Source organism: Oxyura jamaicensis, chromosome 3, assembly GCF_011077185.1.
Source record: "Oxyura jamaicensis isolate SHBP4307 breed ruddy duck chromosome 3, BPBGC_Ojam_1.0, whole genome shotgun sequence".
In the NCBI taxonomy this organism is placed as follows: domain Eukaryota; kingdom Metazoa; phylum Chordata; class Aves; order Anseriformes; family Anatidae; genus Oxyura; species Oxyura jamaicensis.
Window position 1 is genome coordinate 62,612,217 of NC_048895.1, and position 12,747 is coordinate 62,624,963.

The 12,747-nt window shown below is 42.4% G+C and overlaps 1 protein-coding gene across 3 annotated transcripts in view; it reads left to right on the forward strand.

The window, feature by feature from the left end:
* Nucleotides 1-1,803: 1,803 nt before the first annotated feature.
* Nucleotides 1,804-12,747, forward strand: part of THEMIS (thymocyte selection associated) — a 91,826-nt gene continuing 80,882 nt past the window's right edge. For all 3 annotated transcript variants that reach the window (XM_035323208.1, XM_035323210.1, XM_035323211.1), the window contains exon 1: nt 1,804-1,991. In XM_035323208.1, the coding sequence (XP_035179099.1) occupies nt 1,901-1,991 (91 nt within the window). In that variant the 5' untranslated portion in view covers nt 1,804-1,900. The remainder of the gene's footprint in view (nt 1,992-12,747) is intronic.

The following is a 12,747-nucleotide window of genomic DNA, read 5'->3' on the forward strand; positions in this document are numbered from 1 at the left end:
GCAGACTACAATTGTTTTTGTGCTGGTTTGTCTTGCATGAAATCCATTCCTGTTTGTACGCTTACTTTGTTAGCACCAACTGATTTCAAAGCCAGTTATTAATTTTTATGTGTGTTTGCAGTCCATGTTAAATGTTATTTTTTTTTTGTATTGGTGTTCTTGGCAGTCTTAGCAAAATGAAGAGCCAAATACAAGTGTATTCAGGAACAGTAAAAATGGCCTCAGGGGCTCTTTATCTATAGACCAAAACTGTGTGGACAGGTAAAGCCCAGATTCTGGCACTGACACAATCCCTGAGAATCTTGAGAGCAGGTACCTTTAGAAAATTGGCTTTGATGCATTAGAGTTACACACAATGTTTAATCTTATAAAGACATCCCACCTAAATGACTGAAACTACTCACATATTTCAGTTCTCTGGATCCTGCAAGAATAAGCTTTTCCTTGTCAACCTTTTGATTGCCACTGAGCATGTGTGATTTCCCCAGATCAGTGCTGTTTGATTAATTTCACATGTATTTTTGGGAAGGAGGGGGAGGACTCCTGTGTGTTACAACTGAATGAGTGGCTGTGCATATTCTCTAGCTTTCTAGCTTGGTTTTTACTAACACCTGTACCTCCTAGACCCAAAGCTCTGTTACTCATCTTGCCTGCAGCACCTGCAGTGTTAAAAACTGGTGACAGTGAGCTCTGCACCTGCAGCCTCCCCGCTTCTAAACTCTCTTTCACATGCTCTGCAGCAACAATTGTTAAGACCAAGTTAACAAAGTCTTCAAATGCCACAGCCTTGCACCTCAAAAACCTGAGCATCCACTTTAAGCATTTTGTTTTTTTAAATATGAGGAAGCTTATATTGTCTTCTGTGAATTATTACATATAGATGAAATGCAGCTACAGAGTTTTTTTTTTTTTTTTTTTTTTTTTTTTAATAAACTACTGGCTTTCCATTTTGTCATAACATCATGCTTCCTGCTTTCTCTGACACCTCAGAGCAGTGCGAGAGTGGTGTGAGGGAGCATGAAATCAGGCATTTCATCTTTCCTGGTGATCTGATTCTACCCCTTATTTGCTACATAGTCTTGATCTTCTGAGGAGTGCTGCTGCAGTAACAGCTCTCAATAAAGCTCCGAATTGGTCTGAGACCAGTGCTGGGGTGTTGCCCTCAGTGCAGTCAGATTTGCACATGATACAGGGCAGTAGCCTCTAAAAATTCATTCCCAGTTGCAGCATCTCAAATTCAAATCCCCACAAGTCACTGATGACATTAAAACATCTTGGCCATTTTGCATAGCAGCATTGTGCTTTAATGTGCATTTACATGTCAAAGTTATTTGTATTCCCTTTTTACATCTCAAATCCAGCTACAATAGTTAATGGAGCAAAAAGCATCAGAACAAAATGGTTTCATTTCTTCTTTTCAAAGGTTCTTTGTGGTTTTGAAGAGAACAAACACCAACTTATTTTGCCGTGCTCCAACAAAACAAACAAACCCACCCAAATATGATGTCTTTTCATCACTTTATGCAGGGAAAATGCTGGATGTCCTCTTTCTGCAGGGGTCAGTATTTCCAGGCACCAAATCAGTAACCACTGAGATGGAATTTTGTGGCAGATGCCCCTGATGACTCCAAAGTTTGGTCCCCACAGCGGTGCCTGCACCTCTTCTTGGGGCCAGGTACCCATGCTCGGCATCCCCCCTCCTCACCCCGCTTATCTGCAGCCGTGGGAGGAAGCAGCCAGCAAGGCGAGGAAGCAGAAGTACCTCCCTGAGCTGCTCCTCCCCGCCTTGGAGCCCCACAGCTCTCAGGGTGCAGCACAAGCCAAGCTGCAAGCCTTGAATGCTCCAAAGCTTCTCCCCAGCCTTTAGGTGCCAGACACACATGCTGCCTTGCGGTGGACCATGGCATCTACCCTTGAGAAGTTCATTCATTCTTTGGACCCCAGAACCCTTCCCAGGGTCCTCCAGATCCAGTCAGGCATCTATTTCCAAGGTGAGCAGCATGTGCTTTTGGCAAGGTCTTGCAAGTCCTTCTTGGATACCAGGTCCTCCCTGGGAGGGGTGGGAGGTGGATGTGGAGGGAGGATGCTGACAGACTTGTCTCCTGGCAGTTTCCCTCCAATTTTCCACCCCCTTTGAATAAAACAGTGTAAGGATGCTGTAGGGAAAAGTCTTTGGAATGGTGTGCATCTGGTCTTCTAAGAGGCTTTGGGGAAGGTGAAGCCATTAATACTCACAGTATCCTGGAAATAGTACTGCAATGAGTCATGAATTTGCCTTGTGCTGGCTCAGAGCCATCAATCCAGAAATGGCAAATCACCTTGTGGAGGTTAATCAATTAATGCTAGTCCTGGTGTTGGCATGGAGCAATAATCTCTGTCTCCAAAGTAAAGAAACAGTCTGGAAAGTGACTGTGAGGGACAATAAGGAAAAACTTTTTCCTGAAGCTCTGAGCTGCATTTGAGGGTGCTTCTGTTGCACACCAATACAAAGGGATGGGTATAAGCCAGATAGGAGTACCACAGGGGCAATATTTTGCTCTGTTTTTCTGAATCAGTATTTTTGTTTGTTTGTTTGTTTGTTTTAATGCTGTTTTTATTATTGCTGGGCTGTGCTTGTACACAAAATAGAATGGAAGGATGGTAAAGAAGCTTGCACTGAAGGGAGAAGTTCCACACTTGGTCAGGGCATAAGACTGCATTTAATAACAGTGAAAACACCATGTCAAGCCTGTGTATCAGTCTAGGAAAAGTAGGTTACCTCCTTGTCACTGCAGATCAATGGTTTGCAGAGGGATTAAGTGAGGCCCTGATGTAAATAAATGTCTTAGAAGGACCGTGCAGATTTTACAAATTCCTGGCAGCCAGGGGAGAAAGAGGGTAGACTTAGGCTCACACCACATAAAACAGAGGATGCGTTATGATATGATCTTAAGCTTCAGGATCCACAATATTTACATTTACGTCACTCTAAAAATCCCCATGCTGCCCTATAGTAGGAGGAAAGAGGAGCTGTGGCCGTGGAAAATCCGCACTACCCTCCTGGGGCTGGGGCTGGTGGAGGCGATCCTTCCTTCTGCCCTTGTGCAGGTGGGAGGATGGGAAAGGCACACTTCTGCCACAAGCATGGTGGGCTGCTGTGTTCTCCTGACTGCCCGAACTGGCTGCTCGTAAACTGCCCAAGGCCTGTGAATAGTGCTGATGTGCAAAAAGGCATTCTAGGAGATGAAATTGGCCAAAATTACCAAAAACCTTTGAAAATATGATTTTCTGAACTTCTCTCTCTCTTGTGGCCTGTTCAAATTGTACTGTGTAAAATGGACCAAGAACTGGATTCCAGCTTGAAATGAATGAAAACTTTGATGAGGAGGCTGCTACCTAGGTGACGAATTTAAATTAAAAGATCACTTTTTCAAGTTGGAGTAGCCACCATAACTGCCTCTCTCCATGCACCTAGAAGGCAGAGGTAACATAAATACAAGATGTAAATGTATATGTATAAATATGTGTGTACACACACAGAATACTGTGAGGTACAGACATAGATACAAACCACTAAAATAAAACTACAGCAGTCCTGCTGTCAGCAGGTTTCTGGGTCCCTCCTGTTGCATCCTGCTGCTGGTGGGTGGCAAAGCTCTACACCCTCAGAGCAGGGCGTATTTCAGCACAGGCTTCCATTTGCCGTGTAGACCCTGGGGCATGAGGACAAGGCAACGGTGGAGGCACAGCCCACACTGTAGCATTGCTCTCTAACGTGTGAGGAAAAGGCACTTAACCAGCAACTGGCTCTAAGCCAAGGGCTGCCCAGGCTGGGGAGCAGGTGGCACATGCCTCGTGCTGCTCTGGTGCTCCTTAAGCTGCCGGCAGCACCTCCTCTTCCTGCCCTCTCATCCTGGCTTCCTCTTATCTCTGCTCTTTGCCTCTCCACCAGCAGGCTAGGTGCCCCTGCTGACAACACAGACTGGTGCATGCAGTACGTGAGCAATCGTGGTGTTGGTAATGTCACGCCTATTGACAGCACTGTGGGTTTATTGCTGTGGTTGCAGGGACCAAATCAGAGCATTCGTGCCATGATTTTAGTAGCTGCCAACCTGCTACAGTCAGCTTGGTCAGCGGATTCCCAGCTGGATTAGCTGATTTATGGAGCTGGGCTTTGTAAGATTCTTAAACCATTCTCAGTACAACATCTAGCTAGTAAGGGAAAAGATGTATTTTAAAAGCATTACACTGCTGAGATTGTTTGAAACTGGTCAGTAGCAAAGGACGAATAATTTCATGACATAAGAATTTAAATTAGTGAGAACTTGTACAAATGTACATGCTAAATTCTCCACAGGAGAAACAAAAACAAACAAACAAAAAAAACACAGCAACAACAAAAACAAACATACTGCATGGTCTCTTAATGCCAGTTTAAACAGTTACACAGAATGGCAAGTGGAATAAATAATGATTTACTAAATCCATTAAGAGATGTCAGATCAAAGCTGCAGCAGCCAGACAATGAAGGCTGTAGCCACATTGTTGGTAAGGAGACACTGGCGTTTAATTCATGCTCTGGTTTTCTGTGGTGCCCTGGTGTGCTGTGGGGATGAAAATCTTCATTTACTCAATCTGGAAGCAACATTTTGCACAAAATGCATTTATGTCTAAATGATATTATAAATATATGGCTTTCAAATTTGCCTCACTGCTCTTGACAGAGTTTCAGTACTTCTGGAAGCATTAGGAAAGAATAATGCTATACATCTTTGTAATGTAAGGGTCGGTATATTTTTGTCCATGCGGTGCAGTGTTTTTATTAGAAGCTGAAAAGTCATGCTCTGGGGCAAGAGAGTGGGAATTTGATTGCCCTTGAACAAGGTAACAGCCCTAAAGAAAAAAAAAAAAAAAAAAGAAAAAAAAAAAAAAAAAAAAAAAAAAGACTTCCATTCTGCCTTCCTTCACCATGTAGCACCAAATGCACTCTAGGTCTTTCATTTTAGATGCAAGCCTACCTGCTACAGTGCCAGGTGGATAATGTTGGAAATATGCTGTATGCACCTGTTTTGCCATTAATTTCTCTACTGGCCTATACAAATTATGTCCCAGCTGATTTTAATGGAATTGTGATTTATTTAACTGCAGCTCCCAAAACTGCAAAGGGACAAGCCTGTATAGACCCCTAAGCTACAGGCATTTCAAATTTAGCGGTTGGTGGTGAATGCTGCAACATAGCCTCCTCTCTGAGGAACAGTTCCCTTTTCTGTTCTTGGCTTGAACCAGAGGGTTGGGTTTCCTGTAATGTTTTACCTTAGTGGTATGAGAGCAGAAGCAGTTACAATGTTTTTCATGCCATACCTGGACTTTGGGGTGAGCTGAAGCCCCAGCCAGCTTGCCTTTGGCTGGAAGGTCATGGTCTGAGGGGCTGACTCATGTTCCCATGTCCTTCTTGACCTTTCTTTCCACCAGGGTGTGGCTGTATGGTCAGAGTCCCAGCCTGCAGTCACTCTCAGCGACTGTCTGGTGCTATGCAGTCAGGAGGATGGGTTTTTAGCAACAGCCTTGACTTCTTCTGAAGTGCTTTTCATTCATCATACTCAATAGGCCATACAGAAGTAGGAAAATTATTGTCATCCCTGGTCTGCAAACAGAAACACAGGTGAGAGGAGAGCGTGGTTCTGCCAGCCCCACGGATACCTCCTGGGGCAGCTGTTGGGGACTCTGCAGTTCACTATCCTTGTCATAATATCACCTCTGCAGAAACCGGACCACTGAGGGAATTAGGAAGGCTGAGTATAAGATGAAAGCAAATTTGTCACATACAAATATCTTAGTAATCAGCACTGATTAGAAAGGAACTACAGTGCAGTCTGAAGTACATGACAATTTAATAGCTCATTAAAATATGTTATTAACAAATTAAACTGCTGAAACTACATTGGAAACTGATTTGATTGATTGAATGTCTTTCTTTGAACATTTTAGTAAATATTGATGCTTAGTGAGCTAAGTATTGTATGGCCACTGATTTTTACAGATAGCATGCAAGTATGAGCTTTCATCTTTATGTTGCAAAAATTATGACTGTTTTAATACTGATATAATTATTTTATGGGTAATTGAATTTAATATTCTGCAGGCTTAATTTAACCAGTGGCAGAATAGTAAAAAGTGTCAAACTTTAATTGTGAAAGATGTGGAATTGCTTGAGGCACCTATTCTGTCGGTGTTTCTTGCCACTAGCCATGTTCCCTACCCACAGCATTCCCAGTTTTTACTCAATCTAAATAAAAATTCCATGCTGTATTTTTTATTCCCCTAAAGCACACTTAGCTATGGGATTATCCCCAAGAATTTGGATTTATTACAGTGTGGGAAGACTTGGTAGTTCCTCGACACAGTTGAGCTGCTCCAAAGCAGCACCTGCTACGTAAATTGCAGTGCCAGAATGTCTCTTTATGATGGACCCATGAAACCTGTTGGGAAAGTTTATGCTGTACACCCTTTCTATGGGGAGAAGGGATCTTCAAGGCAGCAGCCTCCACCTCCACAGGTCTGGGGTGCAGTGCAGCAGCAGGCTGCAAATGCAGTGCTCTGCTCTGCTCCCACTGCTGGGGGGGCTGGAAAGTTCCAGGTCTCTCCGTGCAGGGAGAAAGCGGTGGGAAGAGATAGCAGTGGGGTCACCTGCATACCCGTGGCTGATGCCCTTGCAGGTCTAAAAGATGCTCAAGATTGCCTGGTGTGCATCCCCCCGCCCTGAGCGGCTGTTTGGTGCTCTTTGACAGCCGTGAGAGGTGATGCCAAACAAAACCCATAGGGACGTGCTCTTTCTTTGTTGAATGCAAACAGCTCCATTTACAAACCCTCTTTGGTGAACCATGAAGAACATGAACATGCTCAGGCTCATGGTTACTCTTGGCTCTCCTTTGCCATCTGCATATCCCTGCCTGTTCACTGTGTCTCTGCAGTTTCAATCTCATCCTTTCTGCTTCTGTTACTGGGAAGCAGCATCTTTCCAGAGCATGCTTCTGTGAGCCTTGCAGAAGAACCACGGGTTAAGCTAGCCATCAGCAGAGCACTGCAACCAATTACAAAAAGTCCTGTTAACAATTACAAAAAGTCCTGTTAACCCTGGAACTGCATCTAGGCAAACTGGATAGAAGAGGAATCCTCATACATCATCTCAGCTGCCCCAAGTTGTATTTGTGCAAGAAATCATGCTCAACACTAATAGTTAGAAAACAGTCATGTAGGATGGAATGATTTAAAATCCTTTTAAGGCAACCTAGAGGAAACAAACCCTGCTGACTTAGAGTAAGAAGCCAGTGAGTCAATGAAAACTAGGATATGTAGCATTTAATACCCATGAATAAACCAAGCAAGCTTCCTCTTCGTGATTAATAAAGGCACTTTCTATTTTAAAAACAAAAAGCAACCAACCAATCAACGAAAAACAAAACCAAGACAAAACCCAGACAGTTTAAAAGGAGGAAAAATTATGCACAACTTTGAACAGCTTTGATGAAGATAATCAGGGTTGTACTTAGAGGTGGAAGATCAATAAAAATGACCTGTGTTTTTACAGGGTGGAGTCTTCTTTGAGTGAAAGGGTCAAGGGGAGAATTGCATGATAAATTGTAGAACTCACTTTGTGGTACAGTGCTTGTGCTTGCTGATTTGCTTCATTTTTGCAGAGATAGAAGCCAAATCTGTCTGTGAAAATGGAAGGGTTTCTTCCCTTGAACATAGTTATTTCCTTTCCTCTTGATTCTGCAGTTAGGAGTGAGATCCCTGGGTACAGCAGTAACAACAGATTGTTTGAATTCTCTTTTGTGGTCAGTAGTCAGAGGATGTTAGTAAATTTTCTCTATTAATATGTACCACTGAAACTCTCCTGTACTTGTTCAGACTGCTTCAAAAACATATTTTATTCTGAAGAAGAGGGAAAGTGCCTTTCAGTGAATGCAGTACTGCATTCGAACGAAACCTGACTTTTATGGGTCAGATATTGCTCATTTTATTCACGCTGCTGCCCTCAATGGGATGACTCATCCAGATACAGTGTGAAAAACCTGACCCTCAGTAGGTGGCATTGAGAGGCTAAGACTTTTTGAGGATCATGGGTATTTTCTTTCTGCAAGATTCAGCTCTGAGCCTCTCTGTGGATGGCACAACAGGTGGGTAGGATATCCAAAATACCTGGCTTATTTTGATGCAGGGATCTTCCCTGACATGCTGCAGGTGCCTGGGACGTGCTGGTTTCCTGCAGGGGAGCAGGCTCCCCAGATGCTCTTGTCAGGGGTAGCCTCCAGGGATGGGAGGAGAAGGTGTGCAGCAGAAGGACCTGTGGAGCACCAACCTGATGTCCTGTAAAAATACCACAGTGACCTTCACAAACATGGGCTCTGGGGAAGTAAGGGAACAACCACAGCTAAGGGGAGGGGTGGGAAGGTCCTGGTATAAACTTCTCATGGTACACAAGTCCATGACCATGCCTGTTGCTGTTTCAGGTCTTTAGTGGGGGTATTTTTTTCTTCAACAAGTTTTCTTCCAGCCACAATTTATGCATGAGGGGATGTGGCATTTGCCCAGGTTCGCAGTTTCTGGTTAGCTCCCTTGGGCAGATAGTAATGGGTCAAGAGGCAATGTGCAGTAGTCTCAACAGGGGAAGGTGCCGAAACTTGTTGCCATTTTGGGGCTCCATCTGTGATGCTCCACACTCTATCCTGATCTTGCAATTAATTTAAGCAGCCTTCTTAAACCCAGTCCAACAAAGCATACGTGTGCTGTGAAATATCTTCTTCAATAAGCATACCTTAAGTCAAATTAATGCTGCAAAGTAAATGAATAAGACTAAATAAATCACAAATTGTTAAAACAGCAGTGATTTCAGAAGCAGCTTTTGACTTTTTTTTTTTTTTTTTTTTTTTTTTTACTACATTAATTCCAACTGGTGGGGGTAAAACCAACAAAAGGTCAAAGATGTTGCATTTGGAGCTGTGGTTTCACTTGCTCTTTCCATTATAGTGGGTACTGCACACACAAAAGCTGTGCTTCCACACAGCCCTCCGGGTAGATGAGAATCAGAAAAAAAAAAAAAAAAAAGAAAAAAAAAAAAGCCATAAACCCATCAGGAAAGAAATAAATCTGAAACTGCAGAAGTAATTTTTTTTGAAAAATTCCATTATGATTGAAATGGCTTAAAGCACTTGACATTTAAAGTTTGACTTTATATGGCTAAAGATAAATCTTACAGCTTTTGTTTTTTGATGGTTTTGTGCTGGCAAAAATCAGACCCTCTGTAGCCTAAGATCAAGATAGGGTGCCCTCTTCTCAAAGAGCCTTTGAAGGGAGTTTACCTTCATGGCAATATAGACATGGAGATCCTTGGAGGATTTTTGTCCCAGACTGACCAAATGTACAGATTTTTGTTGCTTAGGACACTTTAGAAAGAGAAAACCTGTTAGAAAACCCAGTAAGTCACTTGACAGGGGACTGGCTACACAAACTCATGCTGCCTTCACGACCACCACAAACGCTGGGCCTCTGGAGCATCGTGTGGGCACGGGGGAGCTGGGATCACCAGTTCTCGGTTGGGCACACCTTCCAGGGATAGGAAGGAAGGGGCGGATGAAAGCTTCATGCAGTTTGCAGCTACTCTCACAGCCTGGGGTTGGAGAGAGAAATTGGGGCATGCTTCGTTCTTTGCCTGCCATTGTGTATGTGATTTTCAGCCTCTGTATTTTCCCCAGAAGCTGTTAGTTTATGGGGTTCAGTAGAGAAAGTCCAGCATGCTGATTACCCTCTAAAGTGCTTGGGAAATACTTGACTAAAAAAGACACATAACTTTCTCTTGTCAGAAACTGGTTGCTTTTCCCTTCTGCTTCAGCAGAGTGTAATACCATTAATGCTATTAAGCAAAACTCTCCTCCCTGCAACTTTAAAATATATCTCACTTCTTGCTAAAGAGCATAAACTCTGGACAATTGACTAACCCCCACATAATGCCCATAAAGAATGATATCTTTTTTATTGACTCTAATTATAGATGCATTATGCCCTTCATATTACTTTGGGAGCCTGCAGCAGCCTTAATAAAACTGATTTTAACATAGCTATGTCACAGCAGAGAGCAGGCTATTGTAATTCCAGTGCAATGGCTACACCAGAGTGTTGTGCATTTCTGTGAAAGCAGAATCATTTCAGCAGCCACTGAAACACAGGCACCTCTGATCTGGGAAGGGAGCACCCATATGGGCAACCGATGACAACATAATAGTGGAGAAAGGAACATTTGGAGAAGGACACTGGGACAAAGTTCTCCTCTTTCAAGACTTGTCAGGAGATCTGTCATCTCCTTGCAAAGCAGCCAGGCTCCTGGTTCTTTGGATCTTCTTTCAAAGACCTCTCAGCCTGCCAGCTACAATGAATTCAGTGGGTGCTACTCAGAGATGAAAAGGGCAAATTCTTTCCTTCAAGGATGCAAACTCATGGGGCTAGGGAGTCAATGCCTACTGTTCGGCCTGCAAAGTTACTTGGTTGCATTAGTCGAAAAGTGTGGCCTTTGTTGAAAAACAGAATAGGGGGTATTTGGAAGTGCTTAGCAGCACCCTGTAGCAGACAGGCTGTCGGACTGGGAGTCGGCCAGCCTGGGCTTGAGCTCCAGCCCTGCTGAATGGCCCTCTGTGCCCCCGCGGTCAGGTCTTTTGTCTGCTGTGCATCGCTCTCCCTAGCCCTCCTCGCTGAAGCACCCAGAGGTGTGTGACTAAAGGGAGATAGGTAGAAGTGATGTATTATTGCTGTTTAGTCATGGACCTGATTTTGAGTAACACTCCCTATCGGGATCACTGAAGCATTCACTCCTAGAGCAGTCACCAAACGGGGCTCTAAGCTACTGGAAAGAAAAAGAGAAATATTACTGAGATGTTTGCTGTGCTGCTCTAACTTGTGTTACAAGGTATTTCTCTCAGTGGTACTGTCACGTGCCCTGACACGAAGAATGACATGATCCATCTCATGCATTAGCTATATTTCTATTTTATCTTGTTGTTTTTAATATGAAAAGACTCTTCTTGTACATTTAATAAGAAATAATTCATATAAAGGGCTCATGATAAGGAGGATGCTGGTGTGGCTGCCTAACGTTTTAGGAAAGATGGAGGAGAAAGATGCTGAACCAATTGTTATGGTTGCTTTGATGTGATCACAGCAGTTGCTAATACAGATTGTCAAACTAGAGATGAGCTTATGACAGGATATAAATGTGTTTTTTATTGAACAAAGTAGCAATCCAGAAAAGGTGGTTTCAAAGGCAACAAGCTCTTTAATTACAGCCTTCAGGGGCATTGTTTGATCACTGTAAATAAGCTGCTTTATTCTGGGTTCTGCTAAAATGCTTTTTTGCACTATATTGCATACATCTTTCTCAAATCAAAAAGATTCGGTCCTTAAGTTTACTGGATTTACTTTTCAATGTCTTATACTCGCTTTGTGGCTTGAATGGGAAAAACACAGTGACTTTTATGTGCAACAGCAAATAAATGCACTAAAAGGTCCATTTTAATTTTAATTTCATTTTTTAGTATATTTTTGGGGGGTCAACATCACACAGACTGAATAAATTCTTTCAGGGTCATGTTGTCACACAGCAGGTATTTTCACAGTGTTTTAAGACTAATTATTGTGGCTTTTAAAGGAAAAAGTATTTTTATTTTCCCTTTTGAAAACCATGTAGTTTCCCTCCCTCCCTTTTATCAGCACAAATATTTGCTGTAAATGCCTATATGACAAATCACATAGGTAACACTTTTCTTGTCTGAATGTAATCTTCATTGTACTATTCCAGGCAAACCGCCAAGCAAGGGCTAAAATCAGGACTAAGGCAATCTAGTTGCAGAGAAATATGTAATTACAATCAATACTGTATGTACAACTGCACCCCCCAAAATGGATCTGTTCTTATATGGATGGCAGAGTTTCATTTTTGAATGTTTTTTCTTTTATTTAAAATTTTATATTTTATTCTTTAATTCTGGTATCATTAAAAAGGAGGCTTTTACAACGATGGTATTCGTCTATTAGACATTCTCTTCCCAACGTCTCACCCAAAGAATCTTTCAACCTCTTGGTATATTTCAAATGAATTTGCTAAAGGAGGAGGTAATTGAAGTCCTACAAGCTGCCTGTGAAAATCGTCATTTAGGTAGATTCCTATCTACATGCTTATCTACGTATCTGTCAGTTTATTCATGTATGTGAGTATCACTACTGACAAGCTGTTGAAGGTGGGTCTCTGACTTCCTTAATTGATGGAAAATGCTATGACACACTTCCGTTGGTGGTTGTACAAGCATTATATCCAGCCTCTCTTCTGGGATGAAAGATACCTGTCCTGCAGCTACGAGTCCTGGGATACTTGGGCACTCTCTCCATCTGCTCTGCTAAAAGCGTTTTGCTGTGCTGGAAGATTTAAAGCATTCTTCCTAGCTGCTTAATTCCCTTTCTCTTCTTGATGATGCCAAAAATATGTCTTTCCTGTCTTCCTCTTTTATTTTAAACACGAATGGGTTCGCTTTTCTTGTTATTATTACTAGGCATTATATTTGCCAGTGAATTATGTACCCATGTAACAGTTCATTTCTCTGATAATGGGACAACCATCTCCACTGCCTCTTTCTTGTTTTCTTTTTTTCTTTTTTTTTCTTTTCTTTTTCTTTTTTTTTCTTTTCTTTTCTTTTCTTTTCTTTTCTTTTCTTTTCTTTTCTT